Source organism: Dipodomys merriami, unplaced genomic scaffold, assembly GCF_024711535.1.
Source record: "Dipodomys merriami isolate MVZ:Mamm:240054 unplaced genomic scaffold, mDipMer1.0.p SCAF_52, whole genome shotgun sequence".
Classification (NCBI taxonomy): Eukaryota; Metazoa; Chordata; class Mammalia; order Rodentia; family Heteromyidae; genus Dipodomys; species Dipodomys merriami.
In genome coordinates, this window is record NW_027206091.1 from 7,913,534 (window position 1) to 7,933,947 (window position 20,414).

Here is a 20,414-nt window from a genome sequence, read left to right on the forward strand (position 1 = left end):
AAGGCCAGGCGGCCACAGCCATTTTGGTAAAGGGCATTCGGAAAATGTGGGAACAACTAGATTGCGCTAGTCCATCCAAATACTGTGATTGGTTCATGTGCAGCATGGGGGCGGGGAATAAGCAAGGCATACAGCTCTGATTGGATAAACTAGGGGGGCGTGACTTTTTCTTCGGGAATTCCCAGCAGGGCGGAAGCTCCGGAGTTAAGGCAGAGCCCAGCCACTGACGGGCAGGTGGGGACCCCCACCGAGGTGGTAGTGGGGGGGCCATGGCTGGGGTCGCGTGCTTGGGAAAAGCTGCGGATGCGGATGAATGGTGTGACAGCGGCCTGGGCTCTCTGGGTCCCGACGCAGCGGCTCCTGGAGGACCAGGGCTGGGTGCCGAGCTGGGCCCGGGGCTATCGTGGGCGCCCCTCGTCTTTGGCTACGTCACTGAGGATGGGGACACGTGAGTGATCCTTAGACAGATCCAGGGGATTCCTGCGATCCGACGGTTGATTTTCCCATCCTGGTCCCTTTGGCCTCCTGACCTTTTCATTCCTAAATCTGACTTCCCATCCTTAACCCATCTAAGTTCTAAATGGAAGGAAAACTAGACTCCTATCTTCTCCATCCCAAACCTGTGATTTCTGCCCTTTCTTTCCTTGAACTTGGATTTCTAGATCCTGGAATCCACATCCTCCAAAACTTCTTTGAACCTCCTGATCCCAGTCCCCAGATCTTTGTAAGAACTCTGTCCGCCCGCGCCGCGCCGCCCCCGCCCCCTCCCGCCGCGCTCCTCCTACTCCCCCCCTCTCCCTCCCCCCTTTCCCCCCTCCCGTCCCCCCCTCCCCCAGCTCCATCCTCCGGACCATACAAATACCATCTTGGGTTCGACTGATTTATAAGCTCCAGGCTTTGATTTTCAGAATCAGAATTTTCAGTACTTGACCCAACACTGATCTTGACATCTTAAATTCAGAGAGAACTAAATTACCTGAGAGTGGAGATTCATTTGTTACTGGCAATACTTGTGTGGCACTGCCAGGTTCCAGGCCCTATTTTAGGTGCTAAGTGGTGAGGGATGGAAGGAAACAAATCTGGATCCTCAGATCTCAGCCTCCTGACTAATTGGGATTACAGTCATGAAACACTGCCCTGGTTTGTGTCTTAAGGTAGAAGCTGAGGTCATTGATTGATGTAGGCATTTCCTTCATTTCTGATAATGTGTTTAAACTTCCCTTCTGAACACTGCTTCAGCAAAAATATGTCTTCTGATACGTTTTTATTTTCATTTAATTAAGTAGTATACTTTAGTATACTTTTTTTAAAAAAAAAATTCAGATTTGACCAAGAAGTTATATAGAAATCTGTTACTTGATTGTCACATGTTTGGAAACTTTCTGTTACTGATTTTTTATTTATTTTTATTTATTTTTATTTTTTATTTTTTGTCGGTCATGGGGCTTGAACTCTGGGCCTGGGCGTTGCCCCTCAGCTCTTCAACTCAAGGCGAGCGCTCTACCACTTGAGCTACAGCGCCACTTGTTACTGATTTTTAATCTAATATCATTGTGGGAAGAGAAGATAGTTTGTATGATTTTTTTTTTTTTTTTTTGGGTCCGGTTGTGGGGCCTGAACTCTGAGCCTGGGCACTGTCCCTCAGCTCTTCAGCTCAAGGCTAGCACTCTAGGACTAGAACCACAGCGCCACTTCCGGCTTTTTTCTTTTTGCTTATGTGGTGCTGAGGAATTGAACCCAGGGCCTCATGCATTGCAAGGCAAGCGCTCTACCACTGAGCCATCTTCCCAGCCCCATGATTTTTTTTTTTGGTCTGTCCTGGGGCCTGAACTCTGGGCCTGGGCACTGTCCCTGAACTCTTCAGCTCAAGGCTAGTACTCTACCACTTGAGCCACAGAGCCACTTCCAGCTTTTTTTTGAGTATGTGGTGCTGAGAAGTCGAACCCAGGGCTTCATGCATGCAAGGCAAGTACTCTACCACTGAGCCACCTTCCCAGCCCAGTTTGTATGATTTGAATTCCTTAATTTTCTTTCTTCCTTTTTTCTTTTTCTTTTTTTCCAGTATTTAGAATGGAACCTAGGGCCTCTCAATTGCTAGGCAAGCACTCTACTACTGAGCTACTTAGCCCCCAACTCCTTTAAATTATATAGAGGAGTAGACCTATGGCTCAAGTGGTAGAGCACCAGCCAGAGGAGCCAGAGGCACTGAGTTCAAGCCCCAGTATCCCCCCCCCTCTCTCTCTCACACACACACACACCCACACACACACGAACTATAATTCTGTGTTTGTGCTTGTAGTTCTCAGGTTTTGCTTGTTGTAATTTGAAGGTCAATTATTAGAGCCACAGATATTTAACATTGTTACATTTTTGTTTTTGAAACAGAGTCTTGCTATGTACCCAGACTGGTCTTCAACTTGTCCTCCCACAGCCTCCAACTGCAGGATTTACAAGCGAATGCCACAATGCCTACCAAATTTGCCTTTGAATTTGAAATTTGTTTGTGATACTGGGGTTTGAACTCAGTCTTATGCTTGCTAGGCAGGTGGCTCTACCACTTTTTTCCTTTAGTAAGAAAAGTTCTTTTTTTTTTCTTGCCAGGCTGAGTCTAGACCAAGATTCTCCTATTTACACCTCCCACGTGGCTGGGATGACAGGTGTCTACCACCACACTGGATTTTCATGTGTGTTGACTTCTGTCCCGTCTCTACCCCTAGGGCATTGCACTTAGCCGTGATCCATCAGCACGAGCCCTTCCTGGATTTCCTCCTAGGCTTTGCCGCTGGTACTGAGTATCTAGACCTGCAGAATGATCTCGGCCAGGTGAGCCATAAGGAATTGTTGGTGTAAGGGCTCAGGGGTCCCAGGTTTTCAATGCGACCTTGAGCCTTGCCCTGCTTTCCTGCAGACTGCCCTGCATCTGGCAGCCATCCTGGGAGAGGTGTCCACCGTGGAAAAGCTGTACACAGCGGGTGCCAGCTTGCTGGTTTCAGAGCGTGGGGGCCACACGGCACTGCATCTGGCCTGCCGTGTGCGGGCACACGCCTGTGCATGCGCACTGCTCCAGCCCCGCCCCCGGGACCATACGCCTGACCCCAGCCCCGCCCCCGAGCCCGAGTATCCCGAACCCTCCAGAGAAAAGGAAGAGGAGCAAAGAGAGGAAGACTGGAAATTGCAGCTGGAGACTGAAAACTATGAGGGTGAGCGGACCAGGCAGGGTGGGCATGGGTTCAAGGCCTGGCCCCATGGGCAGACCTCAGGTATGGAAAATTAGATATATGGAGTCCAGTACACCCCAGACCTGCCATCCCCCAGACCCACAGCTATCAGGATCTAGTTCCCCAACCTGCAAAGTGTGGCCCACCTCTAAGCCACAGGCTCAGCCTACTGGGGAGAAATTGAGGGCTTTCAAAGCTAAGGCTTCATAAAACTGGCATCTGGGTACCCAGCCCTGGAGGGCAGCTGGAGGACCTGCTTCATCTGAGACTTGTATAAAAGGTGCTGTCTTAAGAAGTAGAGCTGTGGGGCTGGGAAGGTGACTCAGTGGTAGAGCGCTTGCCTTGCGTGCTCGAGGCCCTGGGTTCGATTCCTCAGCACCACATAAGCAAAAAGAAAAAAGCCGAAAGTGGTGCTATGGCTCAAGTGGTAGAGTGCTAGCCTTGAGCTGAAGAGCTGAGGGACAGCGCCCAGGCCCAGAGTTCAGGCCCCACGACCGGACCCCCCCCAAAAAAAAAAAAAAAAAGAAGTAGAGCTGTGGCTCAAGTGGTAGAATGCTAAATCTTGAGCACAAAAGCTCAAGGCTAGCACCCAAGTCCTGAGTTCAAGCCCCAGGGGGGCATAAAAAAAGTCAACCTCAGAGCCGGGCGCTGGTGGCTCACGCCTGTAATCCTAGCTACTCAGGAGGCTGAGATCTGAGGATCGCGGTTCAAAGCCAGCCCGGGCAGGAGAGACCGTGAGAGTCCTATCTCCAATAAACCACCAGAAAACCAGAAGTGGTGCTGTAGCTCAAGTGGTAGAGCGCTCGCCTTGAGCTGAAGAGCTGAGGGACAGCGCCCAGGCCCAGAGTTCAAGCCCCACGACCGACCAAAAAAAAAAAGTCAACCTCCTTCCTTTCGGGGCTGGGAGGTTCGCTCAGTGGCAGAGTGCTTGCCTTGCATGCCTGAGGCCCTGGGTTCAATTCCTCAGCACCACATAAACAGAAAAGGGTAGAAGTGGCACTGTGGCTCAAGTGGTAGAGCACTAGTCTTGATCTGAAGAGGCTAAAGCACAGAGCCCAGGCCTAGAGTTCAAGTCCCACAACCAACCAAAACAAAACAAAAGGTGCTGTCTTAACTGTGATCCCAGCATCTGAGTCTGTAAGCACCTACCTGTAAGCCCAGTTTCCCCAGGTCCAGGCCTTCCACAGATACACTGAGATCACCTGCAACCCGGAGTTCAGAGACAACCTTAAAACCCTGGTCACCACCTTTGTGTGAAGTCAGACCAGAGCCTCTGGTCCCCAGATCCAAGGCTGCCATCTAAAGACCCCCAGCTCTTCATCCATAGTCCCTCCAGGCACCCAAACACTCAGCCCCCTCAGACACCTAACCTACAACTTAGCCAATCAGGACCCAGATGCATTTTGACATACCAGAATTCAGGAGCCAGAGCCCAAACCTGGTCACCCTCAGGGGCCCCGGGATCATGGTGCTGGGGGCTTAGGCCCTCACCCTTCCCTCTTGACACCTGTCACTCTGTCCCCAGGCCACACTCCACTCCATGTGGCCATCATCCACAAAGATGCAGAAATGGTCCGACTGCTCTGGCATGCTGGGGCTGACCTCAACAAACCGGTGAGCCACTTGAGGGGGGCAGGTGTGTGTGGGGTGTCCCCTCCCATGCCTGCTGACCTCTTGGCCGCACCCCACAGGAGCCCACATGCGGCCGGAGCCCCCTACACTTAGCAGTGGAGGCACAAGCTGCGGATGTACTGGAACTTCTCCTGAGGGCAGGGGCCGACCCCACTGCCCGAATGTATGGCGGCCGCACCCCATTGGGAAGTGCCCTGCTCCGGCCCAATGCCAGCCTCGCCAGCCTGCTCCGTGCTCACGGAGCCCCTGAGCCTGAGGATGAGGATGACAAGCCTGGATCCAGCAGCAGTAGTGACGACAGTGACAGTGACAGCAAAGATGAAGGCGTGAGTCAAGAGGGAAACTGCGGTGACTGACGAGGGGTCTGGCTGAACCAGCAGCCAGAAGGGGAGGAGATGATAGGGACTCCCTTGAGCCTGACCTAGTGTGTCTGCTATTAATGAACTCAGGTGGAACCCTGTACCAGTCAGAAGCTCAACGCCTGTAATCCTAGCTCCTTAGGAAGCTAACATCTGTAGGACTCAGATTTGAGACTAACCTGGGCAGAAAAGTCTTTGAGGCCAGCCGCTGGTGGCTCTCACCTGTAATCCTAGCTAGTCAAGAGGCTGACATCTGAGGATCGAGGTTTGAAGCCAGCCCAAGCAGACAAGGCCCTATGAGACTCTTATCTCCAAATAACCGCTGAGAAACCAGAAGTGGCGCTGTGGCTCAAGTGGTAGAGCACTAGCCTTGAGCACACAGAAGCTCAGGGACAGTGCCCAGGCCCTGAGTTAAAGTCCCCCCCACCCACCAAAAAAAAGGATGAACAGCAATAAGCCTGGCTGGAAACATGGCTCAAGTGATAGAGAGCCATTTGATGGAGTGTGAGGTCCTGGGTTCAAACTCCAGTGCTGCCAAAAAAAAGTTAAAAACTCGGGGCTGGGAAGGTGGCTCAATGGTAGAGTGCTTGCACTGCATGCACAAGGCCCTGGGTTCAATTCCTCAGCACCCCATAAGCAGAAAAAGCTGGAAATGGTGCCATGGCTCAAGTGGTAGAGCGTTCTCCTTGAGCTGAAATGCTGAGGGACAGTGCCCAGGCCCAGAATTTGGGCCCACAACTGACAAAAAAAAAAAAAACAACTAACAGCCACACAGTGGCGTGAGCAGCAGTCAGGAGAAACCTGGGCAGGAATGGCGAGAAGCAGCAAGACCTTGGTCACCAAAACCATGGTTGAAAAGTTAAGGCAGTGCAGGAGGAGACTGGGCAGAGGTGGTAGAAAGATTTTAGTGGTGGGGGGTGAACACAGGCTGCATGGCTGGCGGTAGGCTGAGTGGTCTTGGCAGCAGGAATTGGAGAGGTGAGGCTGTGGGCAGGGATCTAGGGTGGCAGCCACTGGCAGACACCTCGGGGAAGGGTGAGGATGGACCCTGGTGTGGGGTGCTATCCTGGGCACCCCAAGTGGCATTGAATGTTCTGAGTCATGAGGGTAAAGAATGTGGGTAGATGCCGGGCGCTGGTGGCTCATGCCTGTAATCCTAGCTACTCAGGAGGCTGAGATCTGAGGATCGCGGTTCAAAGCCAGCCCGGGCAGGAGAGACTGTGAGACTCCTATCTCCAATAAACACCACCAGAAAACCGGAAGTGGCGCTGTAGCTCAAGTGGTAGAGCGCTTGCCTTGAGCTGAAGAGCTGAGGGACAGCGCCCATGCCCAGAGTTCAAGCCCCACGACCGACAAAAAAAAAAAGAATGTGGGTAGAGGCAGAGGGGAGATGCTGCTTGCTGGGGAGTTGGAGGCATGACCTCAAAACTGGGACTTTTTATATGTGTACTGGCCTGGGCTTGAACTCTTGTACCTGGGCACTATCCTTGAGTTTTTTTTTTTTTTTTTTGTTTCTCAAGGTTAACTCTTTACCACTTGAACCACAGCTCCACTTCTGGTTTTATGCTGATTCACTGGAAGTAAGTCTTAAGGATTTTCCTGCCTGGGCTGGCTTTGAATGGCGATCCTCAGATCTCAGCCTCCTGAGAAGCTAGGATTCCAGATGCTCATCTCCAATTAACCACCAGAAAACCAGAAGTGGCGCTGTGACTCAAGTGGTAGAGTGCAAAGAGCTGAGGGACAGCACCCAGGTCCAGAGCAGGTTGGAGGAGGAGGGGACCTGGGGCTTTGAGACAAGACCCCAGACCTTAGAGGTAACTTGGGTAACTTGGGTCATGGGCATGGTGGCAGCCACCTGAGCCCCTGTGCCACCCCGTTCTGTCCCCAGGACGAATATGACGACATTGTGGTTCACAGAGGCCAGACTCCAAACTCGTCACCTCCTACCCCAGCATCCAGACCTTTTCCCGAGGACCCTGACCCCGCCTGATTTCCATGTTAATAGAATTTCTGATTTAATAAAGCCTCAGTTCTGATGAGCAGAGCCCTCTCTTTGCTCCTGGGTCCCCAAAGCCAATGGCACAGTCCGGCCATGGTGGTTTGCTATTTCTTTATTCACTCAGAGGGTAGGCTGGGGGGTGGATGGAAAGGTATTGAGGGATCCTGAGCCCCCCCCCAACTCAATTCTAAGGTATACTTTCCTCTTTACCCTGCAGGTCAGGGTGAGTGGGTGCTGGGTAAAGTGTGTGGGGGTGGGGTAGGGAGCTGGTATCAACAGTCCTGAAGCAGAGGGGTACGTGAGTCGGGGGGATGCATGGGGCTAGGGTCAGCCCTCCCTCCTCAGCTCTTCCCCTAGCATGGCTGTGGCCTTCTTCAGTTCGTCCCGCACGCGTTCCAGCTGCTCTTTCTCCCGCTCCTGGCATCAGAAATGGGTGGCCAATGGCGGTGATAATGGCACTAGCAACTGACCCCCCCCCCCAATGAGGACACCTTATTCTCCACAACCCAGCCATGGTACCTCTGTCTAGTCTCCCAAACAGAATGGCGGCCCCCTTGTCACATAGTGGCAATGCTGGCAAACTGGGGTACTTGATATTCATGGTGAATCTAATCCCAGAGGGAAGTCCCCATGGCCAGGCAGCGCCCTCATTTGGATGCTGCTGCTGTGTGTGTATGTGTATGTATGAGCTGGCCCTGGCTTGAGCCACAGCTTCGCTTCTGGCTTTTTGCTAATAGGAGATTGAGTCTTATGGACTTTCCTGCCTGGGCTGGCTTTGGACCATGATCCTCAGAGCTCAGCCTCCTGAGTAGCTGGGATGACAGGCGTGAGCCACCATGGGTGCTCGGCTATCCAGATGCAGTCATGGCGGATCCTGCTGTGTGGGAGCTTTGGGTTCAGTCCCCACTGAACGTCAGGTGGCCCCACCCCACTCACCTCCTGTTCTGAGGCCTCTTCCTCCTCCTCTTCCTCCTGGTGGTGGTGAAGGCGGGGGGCGTCCTCAGGCCTCTCCCCCTCGCCCCTCTGACCCTGCTGCCACAAGCTGTGGCCGCCGCCGTGCATCTTCATGCCCTTCTCCGCCTGGAACTGGGCAGACTGCTCATGGCTGCCTTTCTCTGCCACCCGCTTTTGGGGGCCCCCAGCACCCTCCAGCCGCTGCTTCCACAGCTCTTCAAAGGTCTCCCCAGGCTGTCTCTTCTTTTCCTCCTCTTCTTTCTCCTGATGGAGCCGGCCATGCTGTTCCTGGAGTATCTCTTCCCGGACCTCAGATTTGTGTGTCCTCTCTGCCGCCTCCTCTTCCTCATCCCTCACCTCCTGGTCCGACTTGATCTTCCCAGTCTCCTCCTCTTCCTCCTTCAAGTCCCCACTCACCCCTTTCTCCTCTTGGGACCCACAGCCATGGGGCTCCTTCTCGCATATCTCTGGCAGAAAGAGACAATAATCTATGCAGGAAAGAGACCGGGAAGGGGTGGATCGGGGTCGAGTGTCATGGCAGCCCTCCAGAGCTAGGAGAGAAAGGAGGGACCGACAGGGCTGGGACCACCCTTCTGCCGCAAGCTACCAAAATGGAAGCTGTGGCCAGGCAGTCAGGCAACAGACAGGACAGTGCCACCCAGGGCAGAGGGCTGTGGATGGGGCAGGAGGGCAGGTTGGGGGGGGGGTGTCGTAGCAGGCAAAGCCCTGGGTTGGGTGGGCTGGAGTTGTGGGAGAATGCCAGCCTGCTTACCTTTGTAGAGAAGAGCTGTGCACGGCCCCCTGTGCACCCAGCCCAGGCTCAGGACCTCTGCCAGACAGCGGGTCAGCTGGGGACAAGAAATAAAGGGTCAGAGAAGAATTGAGTGGAGCCGGCTGCTGGTGGCTCACGCCTGTCATCCTAGCTACTCAGGAGGCTGAGATCTGAGGATCGTGGTTCAAAGCTAGCTCAGGCAGGAAAGGCCGTGAGACCCTTTATATCCAATAAACCACCAGAAAACCGAAGTGGCATTGTGGCTCAATAGTAGAGCACCAGCCTTAAGCCGAAGAGCTCAGGAACAGTGCCCAGGCCCAGAGTCAAGCCAAATAAAAAATTGAGGGGAGATAGGGAGAGGGTGCTAGAGGAGATAGGGTGAGACAGATAAGGGGGTACACTCACTCTCACCTCCCTTTTGGAGGGACTGCTGGCTAGGGGAGCCGTGGTAGCTGTGGAGAAAACAGATGGGTGCTGTCCTCAGTACTGATCAGAGTTCCTGGAGTCCTGGGTCCCCATGGAACACCCCCTGTTGGGTGAACCCCCTCCAGGCCCGAACCCCTGCTCTGCAAACTGGCATCTAGGCCTCTCCCCACCACTCACCAGTCCCCAGCAGTAGTGGCAGCAGCAACAGAGGCAGCAGCAACAGAGAGTGGGCTGTGTGGTGCGGCATGGTGGGGAGCTGGGCTCCCTGATCCTGGGCTGGGCTGCTCCTACCAGCACCTTTATAACCCTCACAGTGGCCCACAGGGGAGCAGTGACAGCTGTGGGGTGGCCTGAGATGCTTAATTATTTATGGGCACCGGGCTCTGCACGCATCCCCTCAGGGGCTTCCTGCCAGGGGCTGAGGAATGGAGGACCTGGGTTCAAGCCTAACACCACGCCCCGCCCACAGCTCTCTCCTTAGGCCTGTTTCCTTACCTGAAGAGGCTGTGCAAACTGACCTCCTCAGTGAGGCCTGGCTAGGCATTCCAGCCCTGCCACCGGCACAGCCCGGAGCATTTCCCTACTTTGGTTTTTTTTGGTGCTGGTGCTAGTACTTGAACTCAGGACCGGGCACTGTCCCTTAGCTTTTTCACTTAAGGCTGGTGCTCTACCACTTGAGCCACAACTCCATTTCCAGCTTTTTGCTGGTTCATGGGAGGTGAGTTTCATGCACTTTCCTGCCTGGGACTGTCATTGAACCAGGATTCTCAGATCTCAGCATGCCAAGATGCTAGGATTATAGGCATGAGCCACGGGCGTCTGCCTCTAAAGTCTCTTAAGACGCTTTCTGCACTAACGAGTGGGTTTGATGAAGATACAGTTGTGTAGGAGTGATGCTGGGAGTGGTCAGCACTGCCAACTGCACAGGGCTGAGCACCATTACAATAACTTGTTTTGGGACAAGTTCTCATTGTGTAATCCAGGCTGGTTTTGGACTTAATTCTCCTGCCTCAGCTGGGATTACAGGCATGTCCTACCATACCAGCTCCAGTAAAAATTCAACACTGACAAGCACACTTCTGAGTCTGCAGCCACACCAGTGAATGCACTGGCTAAAACCAGTCCTCTTGGGGTACACAATAGACAAGGAAGGGGGTGCAGACAGCAAACACATGTGACACAAGGGAATGACTATAGTGAATCCAACAGAACAGACACAGATGTCGTGACTTTGTCCTTTACTTTGAGATGTAGTCACCAGAGGGCCTGGCCAGGTAGTTTCAGGTCTTCCCAGGGAGACCAATTGGGTGGCTCCTGCAACTATATCAGTGGGAAAAGTGGTGGACAGGACCAGTACAGGGAACTGGGGAGGAGAGCATGATGGGAAGGTTCTGGAATATTCTTTTTTTTTTTTTTTTTGCTGGTCCTGAGGCTTGAATTCAGGGCCTGGGCACTGTCCCTGAGCTCCTTTTGCTCAAGGCTAGTGCTCTGCCACTTTGACCCATGGCGCTACTTCTGGTTTTCTGGTGGTTCCTTGGAAATAAGTCTCACAGACTTTCCTGCCTGGGCTGGCTTTGAACCACAATCCTCAGATCTCATAGCCTCCCAAATAGCTAGGATTACAGACATGAGCTACCACTGCCTGGCCATGGTCACTGATTTTTGGACTCCAGGCAGTCAGGCAGCGCACTTCCTGTACTCCCGGATAGATTCACAGGCCTCTGTTTTGACCATTTATTAGGGGACCTTCAACTTCCCACCCCTGGATATCCTGCCTCCTTGTGCAGGCTGGGCTGCAGTGCTCAGCGCTGCTGTCTGGTTCTGAGGGCTGAGGAAGGAGGATCTTGAAGTCCAGGCACTCAAGATGCTGAGGTTGGAATGGGCTCAAGGATGCAGGTCCCGAGGTATCCTGGCCTCTGGAGTCCCAGGAACTGGTGACAAGTCCCCCTGGCTGGGCTCAGCCAGTCCTCAGCTGGACGCCGGCTGGCCTGGGAGCCGGGGCTTCTGGGGCTGATTGGGGCCGATGTACAGGAGTGGTGCGTGCGTGGGGGCTGTAATCCGATCGCTGCCCACATAGGGCTGGAGGGCAGGGGGCACGAGGACCGACCCGTCCTGGGGACAGAACAGGCCTCATGACCATGCTGACTTGGCTCCAGCCCCTCTCTCCTCCACTGTCTGGTCCCCCTCCCTCCCCACCTCCCACCTCCCCTACCCCCGCCTACCCCCACCAAGTCCACACCTTTTGCTGGTTGTTCTCTAGGAGGGCGATAAGGAGTCGGAGAACAGCACAGGCCGTGGCATTCACCTGGAAGTGGGGCACACTCAGGATGCACAGGACCTTGTGGTGGTCCTGGGAGGGCAGGGTGGGGTGGTGGGGTGGGGAGGAAGGGGCAGAGAGGGCCTGAGCCTCACCGTGTGGGCAAACTGAAGCTCTCCAGCTTCGGTCTGGAACATGATATGCAGCCGGCGACTTTGGAAATCCGTGCAGTTGGAGGCGCTGGTGACCTGGAGGGACGGGGTGGGGGGCAGTGGAGAGGCTCAGCCATGAGGGGGGAGGGTATGGGGTGTCTCCCTCCCCTCCCCCTGCTCCGGGGGGGGGGGGTGGAGCTCACCTCTCCAAAGCAGTCTCGGCCTGGCATCCAAGCCTCAATATCAAACTTCCGGTAGGCAGGAAGACCCAGTTCCTGGGTGGGCATGTCCAAGACCCTATGCCAGGGACAGGGCGTGGCCGATGTTAGGCAGTGGAGAAGGAAGAGGATGTGATGGAAGAGAGGAGGCCAAAAAAGGAGGGAAGTATTAGTAAAAGGGAGGGAATTATTAACAATAGGACAGCAGGCCCTGTGTGGTAGCTCCTGTCTGCAAACCTGGCTAAGTAGGAGGTGGAGGAAGTAGGATCAGTCTGCAGCCAGCCAGGGCAAGAGTGTGAGATTTCCCCCCACCCCCCATAGTAATGGGGTTTGAACTCAGGGCCTGGGTGCTGTCCCTGAGCTTGTTCAAACTAGCACTCTACTACTTGAGCCACAGCGCCACTTCCGAGTCTCATGGACTTTCCTGCCTGGGCTGGCTTTGAACCATGATCCTCAGATCTCAGCCTCCTGAGTAGCTAGGATGACAGGCGTGAGCCTGTGCCCCACAAATGCATGGAATTCTATCTGAAAACAAAACAAAACAAAAAAACCCACTACAGCCAAAAGTCTTGGGGCTGTGGCTCAAGGGGTAGCACAAGGTTCTGAGTTCAAATCCCAATACTACTCTCCCCACTGCCCCTCCCAGCCAATGAAAAAGAGGTAGAGGGGAGACTGGGGCCAGGGGAAGGCGGCACAGGGGAGAGGAGGCAGAAGAGAAGGCACTGGTGGGAGGGGAGAAGAGGCACATGTTCGGGTGCACAGGCCGCTCACTGTGCCATTCCCTGCTTCTCCGCACCGGAAGTGCAGGCCCAGCTCAGTCAGCAGTTCCACCTGCAGGGCCAGGAACTCATCAAGCAGCTGCGAGCTCTGCTCCAGCCCGGGGCCTGTCACCCCAAACATCTCCACCTGGGCCAAGGGTAAAGACACACAATCAGGAAGTCCCGGATGGTGAGCGTGACCCCGACTTGCCCCCTTCTGGTTCGGTTTCACTCACTTTGGTGAAATGGTGGACCCGGTACAGCCCCCAGGGCTCCTTCCCTGTGTCTGTCTCGGCCCGGTAGCAGGTACTGGAGCATGCCATCCTGCAGGGGACCAGGTGAGGTCAGTTAGAGGACAGAGAGGGCACAGGATGGGGCCAGGCCTTAAGACACTGGGTATCACCTGATTGGCAGGTCCCTGAAGGCCACGGCGTGGTCCATGAAGTAGCCTGGGAGGAGGAAGGGAGGGGATGAGGGTCAGCCAGGGCTGCCTCACTTTACCAAAAGCTTTGGTCCCTGCTGGACGTGACCAGGTGCCAGACATGTCACGTGACTTGTACAGTTAACAACCCACACACCGGTGCTGGCTGGCCCCGGAGTGGTTGTGCTGTGTCCTAGGCAGGAAGCCGCCCCCCTCTTCCACCTGTCTCCCCCCACAATGCCACCTGCTCCTTACTCCGGTTGCTCACCTGCCAGGCCCACCTCTGCCGTCCCGGCCAGGTTGAGGTCTGGGAAGCGCGTGGGGTCGATGTTGTAGATTTGAGAGGGGTTGGCATTGGGGGTCATCCCGCAGCCTTCCTGGGGGAAACCACAGAGGTCAGCGGCGGGGCGGGGGGGGCAGGGGGGGGAGATGGCAGGTCCCATTTTGCACGGGCAACCCTAGCTTCTCCCTTACAAGTATCTGGAATTTCCCACCCTCCCAGCCCTGCCACTTACAGCTTGGGGCTCTCCACTTGGCCCCAAGATATCTCCTTAGGGGAACAAACTGGTCCCTCTCCTGGCAGGGGAACCCCAAAACAGAACTTGCCACCCAAAGCCTCACTCACAAACACGGCTCCCCGCAGGAGGTCTGGCACCGTCATGGGAATGAAGCCCTGTGGGGGTGGGGGGTGGGTGAGAGGGGGGCAGTGCGGGATTCCCCCAACTTTCACCCCAAAGGAGAGTGGGCAAAGCCTGAGCCATGGTCCAGGTCCTGGGGTCTTCGCTGCTGTGTGCTACTGACTCTCCTAGCTCCAGTTCCTTCGTTCACCCCATCCCACACAGGGTGTCAGGACGTGTTGCTCCCTTGCTTAAGGCCTCCCATGGCTCCCTAGTGCCCTCTGGCAATGTCCGTCTACTGTGGACAGCACCCGTGCCTAGCCAGCTGACTCCCTGTTCCAATGGGCACCACATGTGTCCCAGTCCTGTCTCCTGTGGCAGGCTCAGAGGGGCAGGGTTACAAGTGTAGGCTCTGAGGTAGGTCCACTTAAAGTCGCCTTTCCGGGCCTCAGTTTTCCCATCTGGAAAGTGGGCAGAGTAATAACCCATTTCATAAAGCTGGCACCTTTGAATTAAACATGTCCTCAGTAGAGGAAGACTCGGGTAGGAAAGTGTGATGAAAGTGGGAGTTGTCCCTTCCTGGAGCCCTCTGAGCTTGGTGGCAATGCCTCCCCCTTCCAGGCAGCCCTCCTCTCCTGCCCCATACCCGGCGCACGAGCTTGCTGAGAGTGAAGCTGACCAGCCCATGCTGCAGGAGGGCCCCAGCGCCTCGCAGGTAGTAGGAGCGATGGCCCGACACGTGGGACAGGCGCCTGGAAGCACACAGGGCACAAACGGTGCTTATGGGTGATGGATGACAGGAGGACTCCTGCATGGAGGGGGAGGGGAGGGGAACAGAGGCCCAGCTGCCAGGCAGGGGTGGGGCTGGCATCAAACATTCATGCCAGCTGGGGGTGCCTCTGGCTGCCAGCTGCTAGGGCAGGGATGGCGTGTGGGAGGGTGGGAGGGAGAACAGGAGGCAGACTCACCTTTGGCGGATGATGTTAAGTTTCTCGCCAATTTCCAGGTGGCCCCGGGGTCGGAAGGAGAAAGCTGGGTGTAGGTAAAGAACAAAGGGGGTAAGAGGGGAAGAGAGAGACACAAAGAAAGAGCCAGGAAGAGGATTAGACACAGTGGGGAGGAGACAGCCAGAAAGAAACAGCGGGAAGAGAAAGGAAGGGAAAAGATAAGGAGGGAAAGGAAGAAAGAGACAGAGAAAGCGGGGGAAGAGGATGGAGGCAGAAAGGGGAATGAGGGAAAAAATGAAAAAAGTTATCAGAGCCTGGGGCCGGTGGCTCACAACTGGATCCTAACTACTCAGGAGGTTGAGATCTGAGGATCACAGTTTGAAGCCAGCAGGGGAAGGAAGTCAGTTACACTCTTATTTCCAATGAACAAGCAAAAGGCTGGAAGTGGAGCTCTGGCTCAAGTGGTAGAGCAAAAAGCTCAGGGATAGTGCCGAGGCCCTGAGTTCAAGCCCAAGTACTGGCACATATGCACACAGGTACGAGACAGTCCAAATCTGGTCAGGCAGCTCCAGCTGTGCCCCCCGCTGCCCCCCGGTGTGGCCCACCTGGTTTGTCTCCGACCACGCGGAGCACTCGGGCATGGCTCTCATCCCCGACGGGCTGCAGGCAAGACAGGGGCATCACAGAGAGGTGGTGGCGGACAGTCCCCTCTCCTTTCCCCTTCCTCCCTGGCCGCCCAGTGCTCTCACCACATCCGGGTGAGTCTGGTTGGGCAGCTTCAAGGCCTGCAGGTAGAACTGCTCTTCCAGCTGGGTCTCTCTGGGGTAGAGGAGTGAGAGCTGCATCCGGATTTCCCGACCCTGTGTCCTCAGACCTAAGTACTGGGGGTCCTGGAGCAGGAGGGAGTCAGCCCAGAGCAGCGTCATGAGTCCCTCAGCCAGCCTGACCTCCTAATGGAAAGCCACCCACAGGCTCCTCCTTCTGTCTAGAACCCTAGGATTTCCTTTCTAGGGACCTCCAGTCCACCTGGGGCAGGTTCAAGCTTGGCCAGCTGGGGCAATCCGTGGATCGTCCCCTCTATGAAAACTCCTACCCCCACCCCCGAGCCCCTGGGCACAGCTGACCTCTCAAGGATTTACCCCAGGACTCTGGCTATCAAAAACTATCAGGAAAGTGTGACCCTGCCTTCCCTTTCCACAAGGGGAGAAAGCTGGGGGCTAAACATGACAGGGAACTGGAACCAAGCATTGGGCCAGGACCTGGATCTAACTGTACCTAAAGCCAGTTTTGGTTTCATGAACTAAGGAAGCCTGGTTTTTCTTTCCCCTTAAATTTGAGTTGTACTTTGAGTCATTTAGGGTGGAAAGAATCGTGACCAATTCTCCCTGCCCTCGTCAGCTGGGGACAAGATATCAACTCTGAGTACCTTCTGCACTTGGCTGCTGTTGTTGTTTACCTGGTTGGAAAGAAAAAGGAGGAGAGAGTCAGGATGATAAACTGGGGATGGGGAGGAGCAAAGGGAAGGGCAAAGGTCAAATGGGGTCAGGAGATCTGAATCTCCTAGTACTATGAATGTGGTAGTCAGCCTTCCATCTACCACACCGTGCCTCAGTTGCTCTGCTGGGCAAGCTAGGAGGCCAGGTAACCTAAAACGAGTAACATTCACAGTGTGTGTTCAGTGCTACCTCCATGCTGAGAGAGGGGCTCTTTCATCATGTCATTTTTTTTTTTTCTTTGTCAGTCTTGGGGCTTGAACTGGGGGCCAGGGCGTTGTCCCTGAGCTTTTTTTGCTCAAGGTGAGCGCTCTACCACATTGAGCTACAGCGCCACTTCTGGTTTTCTGGTGGTTTATTGGAGGAAAGAGTCTCACAGACTTTCCTGCCAGGGCTGGCTCCAAAAAGTGATCCTCAGATCTCAGCTTCCTGAGTAGCTAGGATAACAGGCATGAGCCACTGGTGGCCAGCTTCTTCTCACTTTTTAAATTTATGATGCTCCTTCTTAGGTCTCCCCATGCCACTGGGGATGACAGGCAAACACTACCACACCTAGCTTTTAGCACTGAGCTCACCAGCAGGCTCCGCACAGCCTCAGCCACAGCCTCCTTCTCTGCCTCCAGTCTCCGGATCTGCTTCTGCAGCTGCTGCAGCTCTTGCCATGTGGAAATCTATATGTACAAAGGAGGGAAAAGTAAGAACAGGTGGAGTTGCTCCTGCTGGCCCCTGGATGGGTCCCTGGACTTTCCTGCCCCCAATCCTCAAACCTTAGTCTCCTGAACAGCTAGAATTACAGGTGTGAACCAACAGTGCCCGGCCTTGCTCCCCAATTTTCTTTGCCGTCTTAGGGTGAGCCTGGCAAATCTTTGAGATTTGTGGTCTTAGGGTGTGTCTGGAGCTTGGAGGGCTCCTGGTACCTGATAAGTTCCCAGAGCACCCAGCATACATTATGAAAGATGCAAATATGGGTGTTTAAGATACACAACACAAAGCTGGGAATGCAGCTTCGTGGAAGAGTGCTGGCCTAGCATGCATGAAACCCTGGGTTCGATTCCTCAGCACCACATACACAGAAAAACCTTGAAGTGGCGCTGTGACTCAAGTGGTAGAGTGTTAGCCTTGAGCACAGAGAGGCTCAGGGACAGTGCCCAGGCCTTGAGTTCAAGTTCCAGGACTGGCAAAAAAGAAAAAAAAAAAAAGGAAAGAATGAAAAATGATACACAAAACACCTAGGAGGTGCCATGCACTTAAGAAAACTTGGGGAAAAAACCTAAAATTCTTTTCTCTCCCTGGCCCCCTGGCCCCAAGCCAGTGTGCCAGGGGCAAACTCCATTGGATCAACTTCAGCGTCTCCGCCTGGCGCATGCGCACTCACGATCGCGGGTAGGTCGGCCGGTCGCAGCTCCCCCTTGCGGAGCTCCAGTAAGCGCGCCGCCTCTTCTGGGCATGCGCACAGAGGCTCCATGTCCAGGTGAGGCAGAGCGCTGTACCCCTCGCGCGCGTGCTCGTACAAGAGGTTCCGCTGCCGTTTCTCCGTAGCAAACCTTCTCTTTGGATTCGGAATGCACATGCAACTTCCCCCGGGCCGGAACTCTCGACGAACTAAGAGAGGCCATAAACGCCGAGCCACGCACGCAGCCATCTTGCATCGGGAATTCAGAGTCACACCCTTTTGTCCCGCCCACGCTTCGTTTAGACCAATTGCAAAGCAGCCTGGGTTTTTTGGAGGGATGAACCAATCCGATCACGGAAAAGGGACAAGTTGTCCGAAATAGACTCTGTTGCTGCCCAATCGTTGACTGCATCCCGCCTCATCAGTGACGCAGATAAAGAAATAGCCAATCCTTGTCCAGAGAACTCCCCGGAAGGGACTGGACACAGGAATCAGCGTGTCTGTAGATCCTGCTGGGGTGGTAGAGGTCGGTGGGGTTTCCCTCCGGCCCCCGCGTTTCTTTTACTTCCTTGCTGAGGGCGAGGACAGTCGGGTCCTTTACCCCTGAGCAACGGTTGAGGGTTGCAATTAGACTCTTACAAGAAAGTTCCTTAGCTTTCACCAGAAATCTGAGAGTGGGACGGGGAGGATTTGACCTCTCTTCCTTTCTGAGTTTGTTGTCCCCTAACAGACGCCCCACGTAGCGGGATGTCCTGGCCTGTTCTTCTCCGTGGTCTCCACACGTCCCTAACTCATGGTAAGTGGGTTTGGGCTGCCGAAACGATTCTGTACCTTCACTGAGTATGAGATACCTCCCTGGCTGAGATTTCCCCAAGTAAAGGTGTTTTAGTCACCCATTCAAGTGGTATTTTCCATCTATGTGCCAGGCACTTCTGGAGTAGCTTGACTTCTTACACTTAACTTAGATATCAGGTATTTCTCCTGGACTGAGCGTAGTGGTGCATGGCTGTAATCACAGCTATTAGGGGGAGGCAACAAAAGCCAGCCTTGGCTAAGTTAACAACACTGTCTCAAAAACAATACAAATAAAAGAGCTGGAGCATGACTCGAAGGGCTAGAGTGCCTGCCTAGCAATGAAGAGATCTTGGGTTTGATCCCAGTCCCTTGGAGGGGGGAGGGGTCTGTTTGTGTGTGTGCAAGCGTGCACGCTGGAGCGCATGTGTGCAGACTAGTGGTAAGTCTTGGACTCTACCACTTGAGCCAGAGCTCCAGGTTTTTGCTGGCTAACTAGAGATAAGAATCTCAGGGACTTTCCTGCCTGGGCTGGGTTGGAACAGTGATCCTCAGATCCCAGGCTTCTGATGACTGGCATGAGCCATTGTCACATAGCCACTGCAAATGCTCTTACTTGTGCCTGGAATAACCACCTTGTTCTGCCCTTCCATTGTGTGTCTCCAGGCCTGGCCCTGGTTCCCCAGTTCTGGGTCACACGCTGCATGGCTACCCTGAACCAGATGCACCGTCTGGGGCCCCCTAAGAGGCCACCTCAGCGACTTGGGCCCACGGAGGGACGGCCACAGGTGAAAGGCGTGGTTTTGCGCACTTTCATCCGCAAGCCCAAGAAACCCAACTCAGCCAACCGCAAGTGCTGTCGAGTCCGACTCAGCACTGGCCAAGAGGCTGTCTGCTTCATCCCCGGGGAGGGCCACACCCTGCAGGAGCACCAGGTGGTCCTGGTGGAAGGTGGCCGCACCCAGGACCTGCCCGGAGTCAAGCTCAAAGTGGTGCGGGGCAAGTACGACTGTGGCCACGTGCAGAAGAAGAAGTAATGCGGGCAACGTGTTGGTTTGTGTGGCCAATCTTACTCATGGGTTCAAACTCCATTGGTGATTCATTATCAGGACTGGCATTAGCCTGCTGAGACTCTGGGGGTGAATTGGAAAAGAAGCCCTCACTTCCAACAGCCATAGCTTCTGTGTTGAGGGCATGGACAATTTCTTTTTCTGGGACAGGCCACTGTTCTGAGCCCAGGGTCTAATAAACATGTCACCAGAGCTGTCAATTCCCTGTGTAGTCTTGTGACCTCTGCTGTTTCTTCCAAAAAAGTTCCACTGGCAATGGGGTTTGGTGAAAAGCATTTCCATGCCTTGTGGCCTGGACCCATCCCACAGGTAAAGGGCGGGGCCAAATAAAGCCCTACCCCAAAGCCATGGCCATCTGGAAAATTGTAACTAACCTAGAGGGGGTTATTGAAAGAATCGAGGGGTGTCTGATTTAGGCCTGAGGGCTTTGTACGTATGTTTTTTGTTTGGTGTGTATTGGTCCTGGGGCTTAAACTTAGAGCCTGGGGGGTGCTATCTCTGAACTTTTCCTCCCAAGGCTCTGCCACTTAAGCCACAGCTCTACCTCTGTCTTTTTAGTGGTTAATTGGAGGTAAAAGTCTCACACTTTCTTGCCTGGGGCTGATTTGGAACCATGATCCTCAGATCTCAAGCCTCTTGAATAGTGAGGCTTACAGACCTGAGCCACAGGCACCCAGTGTCTGGTGAGGCAGGGTTTTTAGTTGTAACCCAAGGTGATCTTGAACTCCATATCTTCCTGTCTCAGCCTCTGGAGTGCAGAGATTATAGGTATATACCATCATGGCTGGCCCTGTTCTTGGATATTATCACATACAACTAGGTTCAAGTCTCAGCTCTGCTCCCCTGATGGCCTTGTAATTGGGCTATATGCTTCCCCTTGTGAGCTGGTTTCTCCCCTGGAAAATAGCTTCCATAGTAATCCTGGCCTCTTGTAAT

At 54.3% G+C, this 20,414-nt stretch overlaps 4 protein-coding genes across 5 annotated transcripts; 2 read left to right on the top strand and 2 right to left on the bottom strand.

Annotated features, from left to right (window-relative positions):
* Positions 1-153: 153 nt before the first annotated feature.
* On the top strand, positions 154-7,248 carry LOC138811156 (NF-kappa-B inhibitor beta-like). The gene is made up of 6 exons (XM_069998806.1): positions 154-448; positions 2,718-2,823; positions 2,909-3,200; positions 4,744-4,832; positions 4,910-5,176; positions 7,098-7,248. Exons 1-6 carry the CDS (start codon positions 270-272, stop codon positions 7,197-7,199), a joined length of 1,035 nt encoding a protein of 344 aa, XP_069854907.1. The 5' UTR covers positions 154-269; the 3' UTR covers positions 7,200-7,248.
* A 183-nt stretch (positions 7,249-7,431) lies between these two features.
* LOC138811291 (coiled-coil domain-containing glutamate-rich protein 2-like) lies at positions 7,432-9,607 on the bottom strand. Its single transcript, XM_069999022.1, has 5 exons — positions 9,538-9,607; positions 9,340-9,386; positions 8,935-9,010; positions 8,145-8,629; positions 7,432-7,625 (listed from the first exon to the last, which is right to left on the bottom strand). Exons 1-5 carry the CDS (start codon positions 9,605-9,607, stop codon positions 7,536-7,538), a joined length of 768 nt encoding a protein of 255 aa, XP_069855123.1. The 3' UTR covers positions 7,432-7,535.
* An 859-nt stretch (positions 9,608-10,466) lies between these two features.
* Positions 10,467-17,892, bottom strand: LOC138811157 (serine--tRNA ligase, mitochondrial-like). The gene is made up of 16 exons (XM_069998807.1): positions 17,599-17,892; positions 16,799-16,894; positions 16,157-16,186; positions 15,480-15,620; positions 15,336-15,390; positions 14,752-14,815; positions 14,430-14,535; positions 13,792-13,839; positions 13,435-13,543; positions 13,149-13,194; positions 12,982-13,069; positions 12,784-12,893; positions 11,973-12,066; positions 11,773-11,865; positions 11,600-11,665; positions 10,467-11,472 (listed from the first exon to the last, which is right to left on the bottom strand). The coding sequence occupies exons 1-16, from the start codon at positions 17,863-17,865 to the stop codon at positions 11,329-11,331; spliced, it is 1,557 nt and encodes a 518-aa protein (XP_069854908.1). The 5' UTR covers positions 17,866-17,892; the 3' UTR covers positions 10,467-11,328.
* A 142-nt stretch (positions 17,893-18,034) lies between these two features.
* Positions 18,035-19,678, top strand: LOC138811159 (small ribosomal subunit protein uS12m). 2 transcript variants are annotated; one of them, XM_069998809.1, is made up of 3 exons: positions 18,035-18,142; positions 18,347-18,412; positions 19,075-19,678. In XM_069998809.1, exons 2-3 carry the CDS (start codon positions 18,364-18,366, stop codon positions 19,443-19,445), a joined length of 420 nt encoding a protein of 139 aa, XP_069854910.1. In that variant the 5' UTR covers positions 18,035-18,142; positions 18,347-18,363; the 3' UTR covers positions 19,446-19,678. The 2 variants fall into 2 exon arrangements, with proteins under 2 accessions (XP_069854910.1, XP_069854909.1); XM_069998808.1 differs by lacking the exon at positions 18,035-18,142 and having other exon boundaries at positions 18,149-18,412.
* The last annotated feature ends 736 nt before the right edge of the window (positions 19,679-20,414 follow it).